The 24,551-nt window shown below is 36.7% G+C and overlaps 1 protein-coding gene across 10 annotated transcripts in view; it reads right to left on the bottom strand.

Annotated features, from left to right (window-relative positions):
- The window catches only part of ABI3BP (ABI family member 3 binding protein), a 251,566-nt gene that overhangs the window by 130,716 nt on the left and 96,299 nt on the right, over nt 1-24,551 (bottom strand). For all 10 annotated transcript variants that reach the window (XM_031935108.1, XM_031935109.1, XM_031935114.1 and 7 more), the window contains exons 5-9: nt 12,811-12,992; nt 12,220-12,272; nt 3,220-3,268; nt 2,186-2,257; nt 1,520-1,612 (exon numbers count right to left, since the gene is read on the bottom strand). In XM_031935108.1, the coding sequence (XP_031790968.1) occupies nt 1,520-1,612; nt 2,186-2,257; nt 3,220-3,268; nt 12,220-12,272; nt 12,811-12,992 (449 nt within the window). The remainder of the gene's footprint in view (nt 1-1,519; nt 1,613-2,185; nt 2,258-3,219; nt 3,269-12,219; nt 12,273-12,810; nt 12,993-24,551) is intronic.

Genomic DNA, 24,551 nt, shown 5'->3' with positions numbered 1-24,551 from the left:
TGTGGACAAACCTTCTAAACATCTCTACATGGCCCTATTCCCTAAAGAAGAAAATTGGAAACAAGAAAAATACATCAACATCTGATACCTCATTAGATATGATGTCTTTTTTCCCCCAATAAATCTCCAGGGCAGGGAGGGAAAAAGGAAATGAGTTATTGGCTTGTGGGATCCGCACTGTACCAGCAGCTACTTGTCAGGAACATCAAGGGCTTGTTCCCAGTGGATACATGCTCTTGATAACAGAGAGATCACACCAAGTCCTGGCCTGACCAGAGGGTCTGCCCACCTAGGACCCCAGTCTATTGTCATGTTTCACGGCATTTTATTGAATTAAATTCGGGTTATATCTTATTTATCATTTCTTCTCTCTCTCTCAAAGCCAAAAAAGAAGAAGTATCAACAGAAGGGGACAGGTAAGGCCCCCAGTAATGGAGGAGAAAGTAAGTGCCTTATCTGAGGTCCCAGTATGAGCAGGTGCCATGTCTGGGTAATTCACCATCATAGCCCCCAGCAACCTGTGGTTCTGACATAGGGTAACACATAGTATTTGTTGAATGAATGTTGCCAAACAAGGGCTTGGGACTCCGTTTCTTTATCCATACAATGTGCTGGATTCAATCATATATTAAACATTAAAGTTCATAGCCAGTGCCTAGCTCAGGGAATATATTCTGTATTCTTAAGGCTTGTTCAGTTTCTACTGCACTATTTCTTCCAAATTTATTAACAGCCCAAGGCATATCTCTAGAGACATTGGAGGGGTAGTTCTCAAAGTGTGGTTCCTATACCGGCAGTGTCAGTATCACCTGGAAACTTGTCAGAAATGCAAATTCTGGACCTACTGAATCAGTAATTCTGGAGGTGGGTTGGGGGGGTTGGGGGCAGCAGTCTTGGTGTTAAGCCCTCCAGGTGCTCCTGATGTTTGATTAAGGTTGAGATTCTCTGCTAAGAGACAATTCAAAGCCTAATTTGATACTCAAATGCAGCAACCAACTCAGCCCAGTGACCTCCACATTTATTCCCTGGCCCCTTTTTAAGTGGATTTTCCTTTTTTTTCTTTTACTGTTATGTTTTAAGGTTTTTTAAACACTGAATTCATAACCGGTTCTTTCTAGAAATAGGAAGCAATATCAATCTTAAGTAAATAATAATTCTAATGAATCTGAATTTCACATCAATTCTCATTGAAAATACCTAGTTGCCCCTTAATATTATAGTAAGTATAATTTAGAATTACTTTATTAGAAAATTATACATATATTTTGAATAATTTCATAAACATTCACTCTTATTTCTACATATAAATATACCTTATATAAATATGTATATATAAAATAATTATTTTCTTATGGAATGTTATTTATAATGAGTACCTCCAACACTCCAACTTCCTTACCTCTACTTTTTTACTTTTAGATCCTCAAACAGCTCATTTGCAAGACTCTTCGGATCTACTAAGAATATCGTGCTAGTACTCAATCATATCAAAGTTTAAATACAAAACTTTTCTGCTTACCTAATTGTGTCTTGAGTGCATCTGAAATCTCAAACATTAGGGATGCAGGAAGTTTTACAGTAGTTTCATTAAGACCTGGAATAATAAGATGGACTGCAAGGAAATAGACGTAAATAAGATAAGGGGAAGAAAGTGCATCATGACATAAAATGAAGCTCAGCACATCAGATACTACAAACTATGAAGCGTAGCACTTATTTTGCTTAGTCAATTTTAACCCAAACTTTAAAACATTGGAAAAAATAGGACCATACATTTTAAATAGAATGTTTTTCATATTTAACCAAACTACTAAAATCCTCTGGCTTTTAATCCATAGAGTCAAAATTGTAAAATGGTTGCTTAAGATGTGTGGTGAACAATGATCATTATCAATAATAATGATTTTTAAAAGAGCAGTTCGGTCCACTCTGTGGGGCAGGTAGGACAGGTGCCATCATTCCCACTGCACCTGTGCTAGAGCTATCTCTTTAACACACCATGAGAAAGATGGTGTGGCTTGGCTCCTAGCCTGGAATGGACAGCAGCCAGGATGCTAAACAGTGAAAGGAAGTGAACCACATCAATTAAACAGAACTACTCACACCGCAAAACTCCAGAAAAGCCCTATTCTCAAAAGATAGACTGATTTGCTGAATCTAGGCCTAGATTTCAAGATCCACTCACCTAGTATCACTCCTCCCAAGGGAGCTTTTTCTGAGGATTTAGTTGAATCCTTGTGAGTAACATTCTGAATCACTGTTGAAATACAAATAGACGGTGTGAGGGGGTGCGAAATACGAGGCAGTAAGAAGCTAGTAATGTGAAGTCATCTGCGCTGGAAAAAGCCTTGATCTAACTTTATTAATACAAAGCAACTCAGTGGGCTGGCTATGTAGCCAACAGAAGGGTTGCAAGGCATACCTTACCTTAACACCTGTGCCTTTAACTAATGAAAGGCTATTATTCTATCATAAGGTGTTCCTTTCTAATTACTGGAAAATTTTCTTCCTAACTCTATTCTCTGAAGCCTTCCTTTTCCCCAAATCAATCAGTACTAGCACAAAATGAGGTGATGACCCAGCAATACAAGTTTAGAAAACGTATTTTCTCAAAGCAGAGTCTTTGAGTAATATCAACACTGACTCTGTTTTGAGAATACACTTGGGATGTTGTGTTTTCTGAAAATGAACTATTTTTTTTAAGGGCTCTGTCCCTTCTACCAATAAACTTTCTGGAAATAATAGATTTTAATAATTTGAAAAACCAGAAGCCAAAACAAAAACAATCAGACACTGAAGTGAAATGGCATTATAATTCTGGAAACCTGGAAGTCTTTACTTTCCTTAAAGTGACCACTGAATCAGCTTTCATTTTCATTAATGAAAATATCTTATCAAGGGATGCCTTCGGGTATGACAACTTAATCCTGGGCAAAGCTCCACATATTTGACTTGTTTTAAAAAATTTAATACTTGTTATGGTTGCTTTGTCCTTAGTTGTCTGACCAGTGTGACCAGCCCAAGGCTTGGCGTATTGGTAAAAGAGCCAAAATTATCCATTAACTTCCAATTTACTAGACCATTATATTTTCTTTGAATTTTTTTCTAAAAAAACAAAAATCAATAAAAAATTTGAGAAAATTTGTGCCATGTTTGATTACGTTAGCTAAAAGTATATTAAAGATTGCTCTAAACACATTTCCAGAACAGACAAATTACCTTGCTTGATGATTGTTATTGGGATTAGCTTCCTTGGGACATACGCTGGCTAAAAAGAGAAGAAGGAAGTCAGCTTTTCAGTCACTGTAAATCACTTTCTGTTCTTTAAAACATATCAGAGAACTGGAAGTAGCCCTTTGTTGTCTTCAATGAAGTCTCCTGTGACGCTGGTTTAATAGTTGCTGGTGGCGGGGCGCGGTGGCTCACGCCTGTAATCCCAGCACTTTGGGAGGCCAAGGCGGGGTGGATCACCTGAGGTCAGGAGTTCCAGACCAGCCTGGCCAACATGGTGAAACCCCCATCTCTACTAAAAATACAAAAAAAAAAAAAAAAAAAAAAAAAAAAGCTGGGCATGGTGGCAGGCACCTGTAACCTCAGCTACTTGGGAGGCTGAGGCAGGAGAATTGATGGAACCTGGGAGGCGGAGGTTGCAATGAGCCAAGATCGTGCCATTGCACTCCAGTGTGGGTGACAGCAGCGAGACTCCATTTTAAAAAAAGTTGCTGGTTAGATTGTTAGTACATCCATCTGCCTCTACTTTATTGGATTCACTTGGTTTCCCTCATAAATATCCCAAGGTTTGACAGAAGCAATTTCTTCAGAACTCTCATCAGTTCACTTTACTTAGAAACTGCAATGGAAAGAAACCAAATCTTCTGTATTGACTATTAGTTTATTTTCATTACATTTGAGATATGACACCACCAAATTGCTTTTACAGTTCCTCTTAAAAAGATGCTAAGCTACCTATTATCTTCGAAAACCAATCAAGATCGATTGTTTGAGTGTACCCAATTGCTGCTGCTGCTGCTGTTACTACAGTTACCACAACCACCGTGAGCTCCCAACACCAAGCACTTATTGCTCAAGAAAGCAGAGCAAGGACTCCGATCCAGACATTTCTTATTCTACAGCCTGTACTTTCAACCATTCTGCATGTGTTTATACACAAGGGACCTCAGAATCAGAAGGATGTATCCCAGAGGACTCTGCTTCCTCTCTTTACCCAAATTACCTTAGAAGTCCCACAGGAGGTTCTGATGTCATAAAGGAGCCTGAACTAGGGATGGGTGTAGACTTTAAAGCAGAGTCATTGCTAGACATAGTCATGAGGCCAAGGATAAGACAGACTAGAGGGACACAGGGCAGGTGAGGAGAAAGGCAGAAAATTGTATACAGGAGAATTAGAGTTGAGTTGAAAGGGCAAGATTGATGTCCACTTTTTGATACTTGGTTTAGCCTGTATACATGACACAGGTATGGCGGTATGGCATATACTAGACCTGCTGATCATCAAGGAGGTGCTGAATATGAGCTGCTTACCAGGTAGGTGTTTACCTGATTGCCAAATCCCATACAAGGGCAAACACCTAGTAGTGAGCAAAATATACTTTTTGACGTACTACCATTTTCATAAGTGATATACCCCTGATAAAGAAGGGACAATACGCCAAGCTTACTGTTGGCTATTTTTCTTATATTAAGGTTCTTATGTTCTAAAACATCACAACAAATAAAAGTTTACTATCATCAGATTATTTTTTAAGAGGGGTGTTTGCATGCATTGACTCAATGATTTCCTCCTTAGCAACCCAGTCTAAGGAATTAATCAAAGACAGTGTTTACTATCATAATTTAAAATAAATTCATTATCCAAACGTAGAGGTTTTATTCAATGACAGTTCAAAAATTTGACTTGTATTTAACAAAATGGAAAAATGCAGAATATAAATAAGTACCAAGGATACAAATTTGCATCCACAGTATCACCCAATTTTATAAATATGTGTATAGAAAAGAGGCCAGAGGGAAATAAATCACTGTTTCTTTAAAACAGTGATTTCTTGCAAGCCAACATTAATTTCATATTGTGTACCTTTCTATATTTGCCAAATTTCTAATAAGGGCAAATTACGTTTATAATCAGAAAAAGTTATTTTAATTAACAATCTGTTTAGCTACCACATATGCTTCTGTATGGCAACTGAGCTCACACACTATCGATAACTAGAGGAATGATGCAAATATAATTTAGACATACTCTTTCCTGGCAATAGGAGAGAACTAGTAGGAAGATAAGTATAACTTTCAGCGGGGGATAAAAAATACCAAACTCTCAGCTTTGCAGTTATATGGGCAGGAGGATCCCTTCTGGCTTTATTATAAAAAAAATTTAATGTGAGCACTTGCACAGAAACCCTTCCCCAGGGGAGAAAAGCTAGGCCCACCCTTGGCACTCTGCACTCACTCATGAGCCCACCTTAAGCTCCAGCACCTCCTCTGCCTGCACTGTCTAGTTCTCACCTGCCCTGCTCCAGCAAGACGTTGCCAGCATATAGCCTCTAACTCCTCTGAGAATTTTTATTTGTCCATGTTAAAACAACTTGTATTGTTTGCTATTTTTAAAATCATTTCTTTCTTCATAATTGTATCTATTTCTGGGGTACAATGTGATGTTCTCATCTAAGTGCACAAGGCAGGATGATTAAACCAAGCGAATTACCATATCCGCCTCCTCACTTTTACCGGTCAATTTTTTCTGGCGAGGCATTTGAAATTTATCTTTAGCAATTTGGAACTATACATCAATAGTAACTATGGTCACCCTGCCGTGCAATAGTACTCTAAAGCTTACTCCTCCTGTCTAACTGAAACTTCCTACCCTTTGCCAATATCTCCTCACTGCCCCCTTGCCCCTCACCCCCTGGTAACTACCATTCTATTCCCTGCTTCTATGAGTTTGACACTTCTGAGACTTTTAAATGCTTGGCGTGGCAACCTTCAACTACACGGGAGCTGCCGGGCAGGACAGCCACATTGTATTTCTATGTACCAATTATCATTTTTGTTTGGGCTGTGGCTGCAGCTAGAGGCATTTGAATGGCCTGTCCTCTATTTGCCCTGTCCCTTAGTGCACGTTTTGTTGAACACGAAGTTTTTCCAAGATACTTAACACATTAGAGCAGAAAAGCCTCCATGTTGCTGTGCTGACTGAATTGCATTATACCAGTTTAATTTTCCTTGTTGTAATGATTTGTTTTGAACAAACAATTTTTTGACAAGGACAAATGGAAAATATTCTGCTATTCACATGAATGGAACAACGTTTCTGTTCTGAGTTCTTACTCCAGTGTTCAGTTGAAGTGACAAGAACATATGTACAATATGTGCTGCCAACAATTAAAAAATCATTTAGCTGCAGAATGCAATTTTTTTTTCTAGGCCTAGAAATGCTCTCCTGCTTAATCCACAATCCAAAGATACACAAGGACCGTACTAATGAGCAAACAGCTGCGTCTCTACAGGTAGTTTTTTAAAGGGCATCAGGAAAGTCCTGTGGCTCAACATGTCTCTGTCAACACCTCTACAATTTCCATGTGGAAACTCACAATGTGAATCCCCTCCCATGTCTTCTTATCAAATAAAAGGGCAGGGAAAAGTTTGTTAACCACACTCACTGCAAAATGAAGTACTGTGATAATTTCCAAGATACAGTGTTTAACCAATTACAATCCGATTTTGATAGAACTGTTTTATGTACAATGTTTTAAAAAAAAACATTTCCTTGCTGTCCTTTCCTTACTTTTTCTAGGCTTGTTATTACTAACAACTATTAATGTATATCAGAGTCACAGGTGTAGACAGTGTGGGGCCTGGAAATGGGAAGGAGGCAGTGACAGCCCCGCAGGCTTCCATACTGTTTTGGCTGGTGTGGCCTCAGCACAATACTGCTGTCCTCAGACACCACTCTGGCATGATTTTCCTTCTTAGGCATTCCCTTGCTGGCTCTCTTTTCTCTACAGCTTGCTGATTCCCCCATTCTTGCTGCAAACCTCCACTGCTTCTTCCTTCTATAGTTCTCGTCTTTCAATGTTTACTAAATGCCAGGAAGTAAGCATATTTCTTTCTTGCCCTATAATATATATTTTTTTCTCATTTCTAGATATCCTGTGCATTAGAAACACAGGTTGGGCCATGCCTTGAGCAGAAGTCTGGTTAAGATCATTTATTTTTACCGATTTTCTGGGACACTGCGGCAAAGCAGGCAGTTGGTGACACTCAATGAGGAGAGACTACTCGAGTGTGAAGGGTGATGCCCTGGAGACAAATGCAGCATGCTTTCCTGCCATGACTAGGGAAAGCGTATGCTTCTTTAGAAATACATGCAGCAGCAGCAGTAGTAGCCGCTGCTACCACCACACATGACAAGGAACTTGCGTCTCACCCTGCGTTACACTAACTTCCTCCTGATAGTATATTGAAAATTAGCTGTAATAAAGTTAGTGATAACTAAGGATGTTATTTTTTGCAGGTTTGTCCATTTGACATTTTCATGGCATCATTATTATTATTGTAGGTTTAACATTATTTTCAGGCCCTGAGATAAAGAGGAGCTGTCCATTTGGGTAGTGGCTAAAAGAGTGGCTCAAAGTCAAATTTCAATGACTCAAGAGTCAAACCACATGAGAACTCGGGCATATTAGATTCTGGTTTTAATTCATTTTTAGGATGTTCTAATGAAAGTTACAAAACATACTGATTCAATCTAACATCTGGCTAAAAGTGAATCTAATGTCCTACTTTCAAAAGCCTTCAAATTTCTGGTCAACTGAGGAGGAATCAGACACTTAACCTCTGATGATTTATTAATAGTTTGCCTACATGTAAGTTTTTCAAGTTTCTGCTTAAGACAAGGATTGCTAAGGATGGAAGGATGCCTCATACATTCACTGTACATAGTCATAAAGTGTGGCTGGGGACCACAAAGGTAATCTCTTGGTTCACATCAATCATTTGATAATTGTTACATGTTAACAATTGGTACCACTTCTCTTTTTGGTGATAACTGTGTTCTTAAAATATGGGTGGGTCTCTGATGGAAAATAAAAAAGATAAAAATACATGTCATATTTTTGGAGAACACTGATTCTAGGAAGATTTAAATAATTAAATTTGCTTTTAAAAATCTGTTAAGTGCTACTTCAAATATTGATTTTGCTTAGCTAGTTAAGTAACATTTTTAAAAAATATAGAAAAAGTTTGAAAATATTAGCCATCATTATTTTTAAAATAATAAAACCTAACAGTAAACATTAGGTTTTACCTTAAAAAACAAACAAACAAAATGAGTGTCCTACATGCTCTAAATGGAAAAAAAAAAAAAAAATAGCACAAGCCTCATGATAAATGTATCTTTTTCTTCCTCAATCATATGGATCTCAAGTGATTTATTTTATATAGAAAGAATCACAGTTTTGTTTCTGCATATGCCCTTTCTCTGATTTTTCTAGAGGTATAGGTAGGAGCAATATTGAAAACATTTACCAATTGGTAGGACAAAGGCACTAGCCAACCAGAAGAGATTCCCTGCTATATGTTCCAGGCACAACTGCACTGGGGCTTGCCTGCCAGCGGAACACATGTCTAGATACATGAATTACAATATATAGCGTAACCAGAAGGATAGGATGGGTTGTATTTTATATTCAAATTTTGGACCTAAAATTTATTTATCTTTAAAATGTATAGCCTAAAGTTCAAGTTTTTTTTTTTCCATTCTGAATACCTCTTATTGAAAGGTGTTCAAGAATTTTTGCTGCTTCTAAGGTTTCAGGTGTAATCATGTTCATATGAATAAAAAAAGTTTTCAATGTGTGTTTTTGCTTGAAATCCAGAAGGCAAACATGTGAAATTAATTTCATATCTCTTGAAATAGCCTTCTAAGATAGGTCTCAGAGAAGAAATGGGTGAATAATTGGGTACAGACTTCTTTGGACTAAAATGTACGTCTAAAGTATCAAACCAGTTTTCAGAATCAATTCTATGTGGTCACATAAGATGGTCAAAGTTCTCCATGCAGTTCTGTTATAACTTCTCCATGTCCCAGAGCTGCCTGAGAGCAGAGATGTAAGTTCATATACATATATGTTTGTTGTTGTCCAGAAGGAAATAATCAAGCTTCTCAAAGAAGGCTTAAAATATCTTTTCAATGAATTTGGTTTTTCCTTTGGAAATAACTAAGAGTTTTAAACTCATCAGAGCTGGCTGCAGTCAGGGTGCTCCACCTCACAGCTTGAAGTGATAAAATGCCTGGCTCTGTGTCATGGAGGAAGGAAGTTGCTTCCTAGTCCTTCCTATCATGGCTGCTCATACTGAGGGAAAAAAATTAAATCCCCTGAGAGTAAAATGTCAATCAGCTTTCCCAATCTTGCTGAGTAACTCATCCTAAATGAAATATCCTGCCAAGACAAATACAAATTACTGGGATATGATAGCTGAAAAGAGGGATTGAAAGAAATGATATCATGGAGTCACATGAAAGGTTAAGCGTGACTGCCAAGAGGGAAGGAGACAATATATGCTTCCTAGGAAACCATTCACAACAAAGAATGAGGATTGTTCTAGAAGAGGATGAAAGAGCAGTTCTATCCCACTGTTTTGCCTGTGAGGTACAGCAGATCTACCTTTCCTACACAGTGTTGACTGGATTTAAGAGACAAAGGTGAAGGGACCTTAGGGAGAGGCACAATTCAACACATAAATACACAGTACTAAGCCAGTTGGTTATTTGGGGGAAAAATACACAGCCTAAACAATACAGAACCTTCCTACATACCATAGTTAAATAAAGTTCACAGAATTATTATAAAATCAAACCACTTACAAAACTAAAAGAAAGGGGAGGAATATTTATCTGCTCTCTAGAAAGGGAGGGTCTTTCTAAAATATAATGCAATTGAGGATATCACAAGGGAAAAGTCTAATAATTTGGTTAAGGAGATTTCACGAGTTGTCTATTTCAAAAATGTCTATGAGCAAACTTAAGCAATAACAAATGTGAGAAAAATATTTCTAGATAGTATCATCAACAGGTCAATGTTTCTTTAATGTGTACAGTCTTACACTATATAGTTCTAAAAAGAACCCATGAAACACCCAACAAACAAAGAACTGCAAGAGAACGTCATTAAATGGAAAATACAACTGGCTAATAAACAAGTGAAGAAACTACTGCTTCATCAGCAATTGGAGAAATAAAAATTAAGGTAACAATTATAAGCTATTACATTAGCCAAAAATTTAGTGATGAAAATATATAAAGTTGGCAATCAGGGTACTATAGCAACATAAACTGATACATATCTGCCAAGTTTATAAATTGGTACCACTTTTCAGGAAAGAAATCTGCCCATAGTCCTAGGAAGGCTTAAAAATGTTAAAACTCTGAATTGTTAATTCCTCTTCTAAGTATCTATTTTAAGGAAATGATCAGCATTGTGAACAAAGCTTTATCACAAGTGTTCATAAACGTAAGTGCTCACTGTAATATCACCCACAATTTAAAAACAATTAGAAATAACTTAAATGCCTGCAAATTGGAAACTTAATAATCGTGCGTTTATGATACAGTACACAGCAATTAAAATTATGTTTATGAAGAGCATTTGATGACATGAAATATGTTCATAACATATTTTGACCAAGTGAAAACAGCAAGATAGAAAATTGCAAATATAGTACAATTTTAATTTGTAATGAAAACATGCTTAGAAAACAAAAGATGCTCTAAAGTTTTACCAGACTATTAATGGTTTTATACTACCCATAGAGAGGTAGTTTTGTTATAGGTAACCTTGTTAATGCTTCTTTTCCCACTTAATATTCTAAATATTTAAGTATTAGACAATTTGAAAAGCAGCAAAACCTAAAAACAACCAACTAAACAGACAAGTTAAAAACAAAAGAGAGAGAAAAAAAAAAACAGGCCTAGGAATTTACCTGCAATCTCTTTTTTGTATTAATATCTGAAATACATCAAAATATTTTCCTAGCAATTATAAAAATCTCATAATTATTATTTAATAATTTCACAATGAACACACTTTTCTGCCATTTCAAACCATATAAACAACATTTACCTTAGGCAGACTTTTAGTCAGTTCTACATTATCTAAGACTATTTTCTGTCACCAAAACCAATCTTCTGTTTTTATTTTTAATCCCAGTGAATTATATACTACTATTTTTTTTTCCAGACTGGGCCACATGATCCATGGGGCTATTCTGTGGACTACTTAATTAGACATAAAAAGATATTCACCACACACCTCAAGCACATCTCAGAGAGCAAAATTCCACCCACAAATAGTCTTCGCATGTTCATTTGACTGTAGGATACTCCCAATATCTAGGAACCAAAGCCAGCATCAAATTCCCTTCTTCTCACTGAAGTGCCTCCTCTGTCTGCCTGGTAATATAATGTCCTTTGTTACTCTTAATGGCAAAAGCTGCAATTATTTTGGCACCAAACTAATCACTGGGTATGAGATTTGAAATGCGAACATGTCTGTGGTGGCTCTAACAGCGACTTACAGTCATCCCAGGTGGGGTGTATACTTGACATGATGCTTCCTGAGAATAGATTTTGAAAAGTGGAAGGAAAGAGAGCATGAGAAACCAAGTGGCTGCAGTGAGAGAGAAAAGGATGTTTTTCGATTCATGGGGAAATGCCTGGTTCATAAAACACAAACATTGTCTGAACTGAACAAAGGCTGGGCATATTACAAAATCAAACCTGTTGCTCCATCATTGTGAAAAAGAGTGGCTCCTTTAAGTAGGGTACGATAGAAAATAAAAAGGAAAGGTTTAAGCTGTAGCAATGTACATAAAGCATGTATCAATTTGCTCTTGAAACATTATGTTAAAAAGCAATTGACAGAAGATACTATGTATAACCTTGAAATACCCAGATTACTGAAACACTAGAATAAGCTACATTGAATCTCAGAATTTTAGAACTTCAAACAAATCAGAGATGATTTGAAATCATGCTTTTACTTAGTATTAAGAAAAATAAACTAATTCCTAAAACTAAGTACTTTATCCACTGTTTCGTAGCTAGTCAATCTAATTTCAGTATCTTTTAATAAGATGATTTCCTTAACAATGCAGATATAATTTTTTTTAAAAAAAAATTCTTGAAAATAAACTGTTACATACCACTGTGTGGTCTTGGTCATAGGTACTTTGGATTTTCCCATTTACTTTTTTACCTGATGAGACAAGGGAAAAATGACATTATTTCTATTCTCCTGGCTCCTAAGTCAACTCTAGTTAATCATTATAAAGACAATTTCAACTCATCCTCTAACTTGGATGTATAATTTTAATTGCTATAATTTTAAACACTGATGCCTATGAAGTTTTAATGATGGGATGACTGGAAGACAGCTCAAGGTTTCCGAAAGTCTTTCTTTGGGCACCTCTACTGGTCTAGCTTTCCATTCTGAACACTGGTACATGTTATTGTGTTTCTGGTTCAGTTGGTGTTTGCAGGTCAGGGATTGATTTTAAACTACTATAATACAATAGCCAATGACATCAATCTTTATTACTTATTTTATAAATCACTTATAACAAAAGATTCTGAAATCAATGCTCAATATATCCTGTTTGCTTCTATATTTTTGTAAATACTAGAGCTTAGGAATTATCTTATTTCATATTATATAATGAACAACATAATTAAAAATTAGGTAACTAAGACAAAATTATAAAAGCTTACTGAAACAAACATTTCTAGGTACTTACTTCCAACAACAGTCTTGTGATTGAAAATCTTACTCCAAATTCCACCTTCCACATTGTCTTTCACTCCAAATTCATAAACCGTGTTTGGCTTTAGGTTTTCCACAATTGTTTCAGTGGCTGGACAGATTTGAAAAATCCACTTCTTTTCTTTATCCTTTTCTCGATAGCGAATTGTATAAAATCTGTTGAATAGCCAGAATATAATGCTTTAAAATCACAGGGGGATTCAGAATGTTATTTCAAGTTTCTTACTTCATCACAGATTTCAACCAACTTGGGATACTATTTAATGTTGGCTTCTCTTCCAATTTTTTAAAAAATTGCAGAGAACATGAAAAAAATAAGCTCAATGTGTGCTTAGGTTTTTAACTTCTCATTGTAAGTTGGGGTCTTTGCAGCAGCACAGTTTTGGCCTGATGGAATTCCAGAATTCTCCTTCTACTATTTGCTGCTTTGCAAGATGAAAGTTGGAAAACACTATTCTTTTCCAATTATACATAGAGTGGAACATAGGTGCCATTTTATAAATAATATGGTAGTTTCATAGTTGTATGAATTTAAGCTTTTTCATCGATGGAGGATATGTTAGAGGTAATATCATTCAATTTTGTAAAAAAAGAACCTAAGACTAAGATGTACTCAGTACTGCATTTTAAGGTTGAGCTGTTTTTATTGTAAAAAAGAAGACCAATAGCCAAGAGTACAATAAAAAAGTTAAAAAATGCCAATTCAATATCACTGTTATGTATTTACTTAGGACTTCATAACACTCATATATACATAAATATACACATATATATATGTGTACAATAATCTCTACCACTAGTTTTTGAATGTAGGTTTTACATACATTACCTGGTTTAATTGTCACAAAAACATCTTAACTGGTAGAAATTATTAATCTCATTTTACAAATGTGAAAATGGAGTTTCAGAACATTCACTTAACTTGTCCAGTATCACCCAGCTACTGACTTGTACCAGTGGCAGTGGCAGAATCGAAATACAAAGAAAGACTCCTCTGGCTCTACTTTAAACAGCCTCTGTAAGTGGGGTAGCAGATCAAGTACGGTATACTACTATATACAGAGAATGAATGGGAGAACGACATGTATCAATGTGGATAGATTTTACAAACAAAATATCAAATAAAAACTACAAATTACAGATTGGTGCATATAGTTTCCTCTCATTTACATAAATATTAAGACATACGAAATATGTTACCAAATATTATTCCTGGCACTGTAAAGGGATAACAAATACTGGAAGGATACAACATTTATGATAGTACTTTAACTCTCAGTGAGCAGGTGAGGAGAAAAATAGGACTTGAGGTGGGGTCAACAGGTAAACTTCATCTGCTTTTTATTTTTAAATAAACACTAAGTTAATAGAATAAAATAGTAGCTGCCATATTATGATGACAGAAACATAGGCATGGGTAAGCTATTTTTGGGTCTTGCTTATATCTTAAAATTTTCCTCAAAAGTGTAGTACCTTTCCTCCACTCCTCACATCAGCTAAATTAAATGGAGTAAGATTAAGGTTACTTGCTTTTATTTAAAGCTTTAAAAAATCAGTAATTTTGCTCATTCTGGAAACATTTATTGGACATTCTCTAAGTCTCAAGCCTAAGCTCTTGGTGATCCAGAACAATCCCAGTATGTAGAGATGAGTATCAAAACTGGCTACCTAATTTGTGGGGCTCAATACAAAATGAACATGTAGACTCTGTTCAAAAGTTATTAAGAATCTTAAGAAAGTGACAGCAGAGCTTTAAATCAAATTTGGGCTCTTCTAATTTGGGGGTCTGGTGTACAGGTAGTATGCTTGTGAAATCAGCAGGGGGTTTGTAGTTTAATAAATAGAGAGATCGAGAGAGATGAGATGCATTTGTATATTCAGCCTACTTTCTCACTAGGCACAAACCACTGAAAGGCTTGTGATCATTGATTAGCTTGCTCCTTTCTAGTGAAAGCTGTGCTCAGGGCTCCATTCCCCCATTCCAAAGTAGCAGAAAACAGAATGAGCGAAGGAGGCTGTTCCAGCCAAAACACTAACTGCTACTGGAAACAAATGTTATATTATTGAATTGTAACAGAATGTAATAGAAATTCTTTGTATCCTGTGAGTCAAAATATCAGTGATTTATGAAATGCGTTTCTTGACAAGTATGCTGCATGAAATTTTTGTTGTTTTATCCCCTGTCCTGGCTCTTAGAGACATGTTGAGAAGCTAAAATCAGACCAGATGGGCCACCAAAATTACACATCTCTAGTAGATACATTTCTGAGGACTTAATTGCTTTCATGATGCAGGGGTCCCGTTGCTAACAGAACTACCGAAGGTCAGATTTAAGGCTTTGCAGTCAACTTGATCTCACATAACCTTCTTATGAATAAAATGAGACAGAAATGTTCTGTTCTTTAAAAAAAAAAAAAAAAAAAAACCCTAAACTTCACCATGTTTTTAAAATCCAGAGTGTAAATCTTTTCCACTGTGATCACAAAGCGCTTCAACTACCCTCTTAAACCAAGTTTTTCAGGAAAATAAAGGCTTGGCATTTTGCCCTTCTTCTCCTAGTTAGGTTTGTCCTTGACAACACCGTCTCAGTTGATACTTGTATATTATAGGCGAATTCCAATTTTGTTTTATAGCACTATCATTTTTTTTTCAAGCAGAGAGATTATGTCACTTAACTATACTTAAAGTGGTGAAGTAAATATTCATTGATTTTAAAACAAAATATAGGTCTTATGATAATAAACAGTTCTTTATAACCTAGTACATAGTAGATGCTCCATAGATATTTGTGGAATGAATATGTGGTGCTCAAAGGGTCATTTAAAAGTTAGAATGTAATATCTCTAAATAACCAATTATTCAATTCCCAAGACATACTTATTTAAGCCATTAGGTCTACAATTATATTTTGCAACACATCATTGCATAACGCACCATTCCTACAGAACCAATGCAAATTGAAGCCAAACACAATAAATTTCTGCATTATATGTTTGCACAGGGCTTACGATTTTTATTTACCTATTTCAGTTTTCCATACAATAAACTCTGAGCAGAGAAAGAATTACCACACAAGCAAAAGAGAGCCCAAGAAGTGTCTAAGCCCTGATAATCAGTGACAGAACCAGGCAAATGCCAATTTCTGACTCCTAATCTAATGCCTTTTGTACTGCACTGGACTCATTCAACTGTGCCACTAGACAAAAGAGATGGAAAAAGACAGATAAAATGATCCAGAATGGAAGAAAAACAAAAGTAATCAGCATTTCACATTATTGAAGGCTTTTTAGTTTTTGTTTTAATGTAGATTTACCATAACATACAGTCACAGTCTTCTCTGAAAGGTTAGTTGACCCTTTTCCTGTGAATGATTAAAACTGAGCACAAGTGCACAGAGAGGCAACAAGTCTATTAAAAATACAGGTAGTAGTCTATGAGTGTCATCAGACTAGACTTCTAGAAAGTCTGCCTCCAGCAATTTGGATTTTAAGAACAAGAGCATCTCATATCCTAATTAAGAGGTAAGAAACGAAGGTAGCATTTGGTTCAACTGGCATTATTCTGCGCTTGGGCCACCTGAATAGTCGCAATGCTGCCAGTGATCATTGTTATAACATTGGAAAATCCACAGCTCCTCAAAATGTAGCAGAAATGCAGGTAGTAGCTTGACGAGGATTTTAGTCAGCTGCAAACTAGCAGCATGATCTTGGGAGGGGGGCATCTCCCCACCCTCTTAAGCATCAGTTTCTTAGAGGAGGGACTGGACTCCACTATCTTTTAGATCCTGTTTCTAAAAACTTATTCCAGCAACACATTGGATATTCTATTCAAGTACCTGAGACAGAAGTAGAAACGCCATACACTGAATTTATGATGTAACTGGTAGTAAATTACACAAAGTGGAGAAACTGAACACCAAACCAAGCTGAGTCCTTCTACTAACTACCCCAGCTTAATGTACGTGGTTGACTGTCTTTTGGGTGTTCCATACTTGCTTCAGGAATGCTTTTATTTCTACGTGATTAACTACTTTTACATTTCCTAACACATCTATTTCCCACAGTTTTGACTCCTCATGTCAAAGAACACTTCTTGACATTGCCTTTGTCAGTGTTGCTTCTTGCTTTACTGAGACTGTAACTACTGAGAAAAATCCTGCCCTCATCCCCCTCCTCTAACGGGTCTCTCTTCCCCGTTATTCTCTCCTTGTCCCACTCTGATTTCAGGGGAAAAGCATTCTTATCTTCTCAAAGATAAGCTTCTCCATAACTGTATTCCACTTCCTTATCCCACTAGATCTCCAACCTTTCTCTTGATTCTTTACGGACTTCCCAAGTCTAAAAGCTGTTTAAATATCTTTCATTCTACCCCAACAACATTAAAACTAGTACTTTTCTCTTAAACCTGCCACTATATTTTAACATGAAATTTCTTAATAATATGTCTTCTCCAACTTTCTGACCACTCAAAAATGTCTATATTTCTTTGCAATCTGGTGGCTGACCTCTTTATTATAATAAAACCTTATGATCAAATTACTTAATCCTCCATGAATTTCATAACTTAAAATCTACTCTTCATTTTCTTTCCCAAATCTGTTTCTCTTGTGATCCCCATTTCTGGTGACCTCAGAGTCCTTTCTCCCTTCATGTCCAATCACTTGTCAAGTTCACGTATGTTTTCTTACATGAATTCTCTTGCACTTGCCTCTCTATTCCGAGGTAGCATGTGAGCCCCAGTTTAGGTCCTTAGTATCTTCGGACTCGCGATAATTTTCAAACTGGTCAACTATTTCCAAGATCTCCTTTCTTCATATAGTATCACCCACTGGTGGCTGGTTTAAGTACAACAAAAGAAATGTTTCTACTGACATTAGTGCTATCTGAAATGGAATGGCTTGCCTGAAGTTGGCAACTATAACATAAAGTAAATAATCTCAAAGCAATGAGAAGGCTAGCAGCGGACAGCATGAGTGTTCACGGCATGCTAGACATTGCATTAACCATTTTACATGTGTTGTCTTACTAAATTTTGACAACCCTATGACATTACTTACCCACTTTTGCAGATAAGAAAACCAAGACTAAAAGCATTTAAGTAGCCCATCTAAGGCAACTACGATGATAATAGAACAGAGTTTTGAACTCAGGTCAGTGTGACCAGAATTTGTATCTTCAATGTTCATGCTATCATGCCATCCCTGGAGATGCTCACTGTGGACTCTGGATGGGAGATGTTGCAAAGAAGCTTCAAGAGCTGAATAGACTGGCTAGATGATTTTTAAAGTCTCTTCTTGACATCCCACTTGCACGTTCACTTATATGTTGAGAATTACTATTGTAAAATACAATGCTGGGTTCTGTGTGAGATGGAAGTAAGTGGTGCTCTGCAGTTTCAAAAGTGAGCTTGCACTCTAATGAAAGAGGTAGACATGCGTATGTGTATGACTGAAGAAGGCAGAATGCAAAGCACATAGCATAGAGGTGGGACTGGGTGTGGCACTATCCAGCCTGAACCTGAGAAATGGACAGGCTGCATTTTGAACCCCATTCCAGTGACGTGGTTTACTTCAGGACATACTACCCAAGCCCCAGGAAAGCAGAGTGGATTGGGTTTACACCTCATTTCATGAGCATGACTCAGATATGCATTGAGGTATATTCCTTGATTCTATGACTTATTTTCCTAGACAGTGGGGAGCTGGTGGCAATTCCTCAGTAGGTAAATAAAGTTGAACAGTAATGAAGGAAGCTAGAATTACCAGTTGTGGAAGAATAAGTCACAGAGAAACTGGAGGGAGGCATCTCAAGGTATAGTCCAGATGTGAGAATAACAAGGAAAGGAATCACACACACACATATAAAAACCAGAACAAAGTTAGAGTTCTAAGAAAGAATGGATGAAACCAGACTCCTTATGGGATATGGGTTGGTATCCCATATCCAACCCATATGAAAAAGTTAAAAAGTGAAAGTGATGTAACTGGTAGTAAATTACACAAAGTGGAGAAACTGAACACCAAACCAAGCTTAGCCCTTCTACTAACTACCCCAGCTTAATGTACGTGGTGAATGAAAGTGAAAAAGTTAAAATTGAGTTTTCGTTCAAAAGTGAGAATAAAGTGATGGGAAAGGTATTCTTTTAATAGTGTAGAAAGTATGAATTTAGTCTGAGTGCGAGGTGCCAATCACTGTTACCTGGTTACTGTCATGAAAATATTCCTTGGGCAACTGAAAACATATTCTTAGTAATTTGAAAATGGGCCCAGGTCAGAGGTTCAACCCTGGAAGTCATTTACATACTTGCCACTTCTTTTCTCTGTAGAACAGCAACAAAAGCAATTTCTGAGAGCTTTTAAAAATGCAGATTCTCAGGCTCCTTCTCAGGCCTGCCGAATCAGAATCTGCATTTTAATAAGGTTCCCTCCATGACTTGCAATGCACAGAGTTAGAGAAGCACTGTTGTGCATAGCAGGAATTGTTAAAGACTAGATATAGGTAAGATAAGAAGGGTACTGCAGGTAAGAGATTCAAGGATAGAACACGATTCCATATTTAGGAGACGTAATAAGAAGTGTACAAAGGAGAAAAGGAAAGGTGTGATGGTTAATACCAAGTGTCAACTTGATTGGATTGAAGGAAGCCAAGTATTGATCCTGAGTGTGTCTGTGAGGGTGCTGTCAAAAGAGATGAACATTTGAGTCATGGACTGGGAGAGGCAGACCCACTCTCCATCTGGGCAGGCACCATCCAATCAGCTGACAGCACAGCTAGGATAAAGCAGGCAAAAGAAGGTGAAAGGACTAGACTGTCTGAGTCTTCCAGCTTCCATCTTTCTCCCCTGTGCTGGATGCTTCCTGAAGTCAGAATCGTATTTCTTGGAAAGAAGATAAGAGAGGTAAAGATAAACTCGGGATGAGGAAAGAGTGAGCTGATAAAGGATAGTCCAGATTTCCTCAGTACTGTGGAAGCTAGAATAGGTTGCGGGAAGAATATAGCAGGGAATGTAGCCAGGATGCTGTTGCCAGAATCCAGGGTAAGGTGAGGCATGCTTGGATTGGGCACATTAGTGTGAAATGGAGAAGGAGAAGACACAGCTGCAGATATGGATACATCTCAAATCAAAAGGAATATATCTTGGGGCCTTCATAAACAATAGTAGGTGAAAAATAGAAAATAAATGAAGTTTTAAATTAGAGCAAAGTTTAAAGTAGAGCGAATACTCTTCAGAAAGCAATACACAGACAAGCGAGGTGATATTTCAAGAGAAACAGTCTGAGTTTAATATTGTCATGTTGAGTTTGAGGTAATGGTAACACATAAAAGTGAGAATATGGACATTTCACTGGTTATTTCATTCATCATGTATTTACTTGGGGCCTGCTATGTTCCCGATTCTCTTTGGGGTACTGGGAAATAATGGTGGGCAAGACACACGCGGTCCCTGCCCTCACCAAGCTTCAAACTTACATGGCAAGACAGACAGGTCACAAGGCACTGGGATCAATCAGTGAGAATTCAGACACTGAAAATACTCGCTTCTTACAAACTTGGGGGCAGAGAAAAGGCAAAAGCCTGCTCCGGACTGGCCAAAAAGGAGAGCCCTCGTTCTACATTAAGAGGAAACAAACAGGGCCGGGCGCGGTGGCTCACGCCTGTAATCCCAGCACTTTGGGAGGCTGAGACGGGCGGATCACGAGGTTAGGAGCTCGAGACCATCCTGGCTAACACAGTGAAACCCCGCCTCTACTAAAAATACAAAAAATTAACCAGGTGTGGTGGTGGGCGCCTGTCCTGTAGTCAGCTACTCGGGAGGCTGAGGCAGGAGAACGGCCTGAACCCGGGAGGCGGAGGTTGCAGTGAGCCGAGATCGCACCACTGCACTCCAGCCTGGGCGACAGAGCAAGACTCCATCTTAAAAAAAAAAAAAAAAAAAAAAAAAAAAAAAAAAAACCCACAAGATGAGAGTGTTAGAAAATGTGAAAGTGATTTCTAAGCTATTCATAAAGCTTTAATACGTTGGCAAAGAGTGAGAACTAAAGCAATCTTGAAAGCTTTAACAAGCTGGAAACATGAGAAAGAAAAAATAAGCTATTAATGGTGAAATAAATTTGGGTTAAAAACATTTGATTCTTCATCAGGGCCAATTTGAAAGCTTTCCTTCAAATTGAGGCTCTATTGAAGACAAATGTGTACACTCTTCCATTCAAAGCCCATTAAGAATAAAACTGTAAATGAAGCACATCTGCTCTCCAATGTGAACTCAGAAAAGAATCTTAAAGCATGGGAGACCCATATAGACCCTATACAAATAGGTATAGAAACATGCACCACCAAGGATAAAGTGACATTTCATTGATACTTCCAAGCTAAAAAACAAACAAAAACAACGAGGGTTTTCTAACTGGAAACTTACTACCTAAGAGCTTTGGGGTACAAAATCCATAGTCAAAATATAAAAACAAATTTCACTAAGTTATTTGCATAGGATAAATGAGGCTGTACAAACCAATGTAAATGTTTTTTTTTTTTTTTTTAAATCAGACTGTACAGAGAGAACCAAGTATCAGTGAATTAAAATTATACCAATTGGTGTTCCTGTAGGAAGCCAAGTGCATTCAGATTGCAATGGTTTTGTAAAAAGATACTTCTAAAGGAAAACTTTAGCTGTATTAATCTTCCAGTTTTCAGGAAATAGCCATCATTTTTAGCTATTATTGCTGATGCTAACCTACTGGATTAGTCTAAATTCTAAACAGATTCTGCATGAACATATGAAGGTAGATTTCTCCAAGTCTAGTCTGCTGCTAATCACACTAATTTGTAGTTCTGGCAGATTTATGTGGATGCTTCTAATAGGTACAGTACTTCCAGGCTTTTAAATCAGGACTATTATTTTTTCCTCAAACATCACAAAGACTTTAAATGTCAGTTTATTAACTATGCTCATTAGGGAGAAAGGAAGCCCAGGGAAATGAAATTTACAAGTACTCCAAATACTCCTTTGTAGTCATTACTGTTTAATTCTTCCTTTCAACTCATGTCCTGATGGTTCCCCACTTTGGTCAAGAATATCTTGCTTGTCGTATCTTTCAAAAGACTTTATTCAAAATGAAATTATTGATTTCGAATTTAGTGATGTGATGTGCATAATTCCATCTATTTGATAAGAGTAGAGCCAGGGTGTGTGTGCAAGGGGGTGAGGGTGTGTGTGCAAGACCCATGTGTGGTCTGAGTAGCTTGGGCCTTAGAGTCAATGGCCTGGGTTAGAATCGTAGCTCCATTAGGTCATCTGTCCTAACTTTCTCTATATTCATTATCTCCGGGTGCTGTCAAACCATGGCAACATCTATGAATTAGAATCAGTCATCAGATAAATTATTTCACAGTAATACTTTAGTGAATTATTGTCAGTAAGACAAAGTGAAATTGGAGGAGAGGCTTGAGTGCAGGAGGGAAAAATTACTCCAAATTTCAGTTTGCCAGGTTACTGAACCTATTGAAACAAGTAGTCCTACAGATTTATCAAGCAAGTTGAGTAACCCTTAAAATCAGGTTGCATTTTGCTGTAAAACTACCAAATTTTCTTTCTTCCTTCCTCTCTTCTTCCTTTTGCTCTCCATAACTTTCTATTAAGATAATTTTTAAAAAGAAAAAGAACAATCCATAAATGTTTATTTTCTCAGCTTAGTAGCCTAGACCAATCCATTAGGAATCTGAATTATCATGTTCTTTCGAGTCCATTTTCCAAACAAAATAAGTCATGGAATTAGTGGTGGGTGAAATAAAAAACATTTCAGATTCTTTGAAACATTTCAAAATTATTTTTCGAAAAATTGGGTTTTGGAAATATCTTCTACATGTTTTCCCAAGTATTCATCCCTTGAGAACTATGGGCATATGAAGGAAAATTTGATTTTTTTCTTGAGTCTAGATTTCCCAACATCAGATGAAAGGTAATAGAGAACTTATAAACACTTTTAAAGTGCCTTCATTTTAGTTTGATTTGGACAAATAAAAATAAATAAAACACTACAAAAAACATAAACATAGCAAAAAAGCACATGAAGAAGTATGCAATAGCCTTAGTATAAGGGAAATGCATCTCAAAACTGTAATGAAAAACTACTCCCCTAGAATGGCTAAAACGAAAAACGCTGACAACACAAAATGCTACTTTAGAATGTGGAGCAATCAGAGCTCTCCTACATGCGTATGGGAATGTAGATGGAAAAATTAGGCAAAAAATAGTCAAATAGTCAAATATACATCTTCCTATAACTCAGAAATTCCACTTATGTTTATTTAAGAGAAATTAAAGTGTAGGTCCACCAAAATCTTATGCAAAAATGTTTATACAGTCTATATTCATAAAAATAAAACAACATAGTTCAGGTGCTCAGCAAGAGAATAAACTTTAGAATATTCACATAATAGACTATTACTCAGGGGTACAAAAAGGAATGAATTATTGATGTCTGCAATGTCATGAATGAATCTCAATGCTCAGTGAAAGAAGACAGTCAAAAAATAAAACCAGTACTATATGACTCCATTTATATGGAATTCTAGAGTAGGTAAAACTAATCTATGGTGATAGAAATCAAATCAATGGTTGCTTCTGGAGGAAAGTACTTTCTAGAGTGATAACATTTTTCTATTTCCTGATAGGTATTGGATACATGGTCATATGCATTTGTCATAACTCAAACTATACACTAATATTTGTGCATTTTTCTATGTTTAAATTATACCTCAATAAATCTTTTTTATTCAAAAAGGGAATAAGAAAACTTCTGAAATGTAAAAATCACTTTGAACGTATTTAAAATAGAAAACTTTAAAAATAAAATGCCTTGATTGAAGCTTGAAAATTTTGAATGCTTTTCCAGAGCAAATTTCTGAGTTTTGAAGCTAATATAGTAAATATTTATGATAAGCAAACATTTTATAAACAACCTAGAAGTATGGTTCAGCATGTAGCACAGTGCCTAGTACATATCCATCCAATGCATCTAAATACATGCATCAAATGGTTGGATGGATGAATGGCAGTAATTTTAAAATATACTTAGATTTTTCCCATTTGTTCTTCCAAAGAAAATGGTAGCTTCATTTCCAACTTGCTTTTCCTCTGCTTATTTCTCTGTATATCTCTCTTCAGTTTTCAAAGCCAGTGATTCTCAAACTTCAGTGGGCATCAAAATCACCTGGAAGGCTTGTGAAAACACAGATGGCTGGGCCCCACCTTCAGAGTTCCTCACTCAGTGAATCTGAGGGGAACCCGAGAATTCACCTTTTTGACAAGTTCAAGAGATGGTGATATTGCTTGCTTTGGGAACCACACTTTGAGAAGTATGATTCCAGTGCTTCAATTGTGAGATTGAAGATCCACCCTTTTCCTATCAACTTTCCAACTTATAATTGTCTTTCTTAACTGCCTTTGGCCCCATCTTCTGAGTTTTTAATTACACTTATTATTGATTCCACCCATTTGCTAATTGACTCCTACTTCCTTGTATAATAGTTTATGATTTTTGAAAAAAATTACATGTATGTGTTTTCTATTCAGGTAGATAACCTTCTCAAGGGCAGGGCCCCTGACTTCATTCCCCTCACACCTAGAACAGGATACAGCTAATAGGTGTTAAGTCAATGCTAATAGTCCTGATACTTACATATTCTTCTAAAGCATATACAGATGCTATTAAAAGCA

Source organism: Piliocolobus tephrosceles, chromosome 2, assembly GCF_002776525.5.
Source record: "Piliocolobus tephrosceles isolate RC106 chromosome 2, ASM277652v3, whole genome shotgun sequence".
Lineage (NCBI taxonomy): Eukaryota > Metazoa > Chordata > Mammalia > Primates > Cercopithecidae > Piliocolobus > Piliocolobus tephrosceles.
The sequence above is the reverse complement of the archived record's forward strand: the minus strand, read 5'-3'. Positions and strand labels throughout refer to the sequence as shown.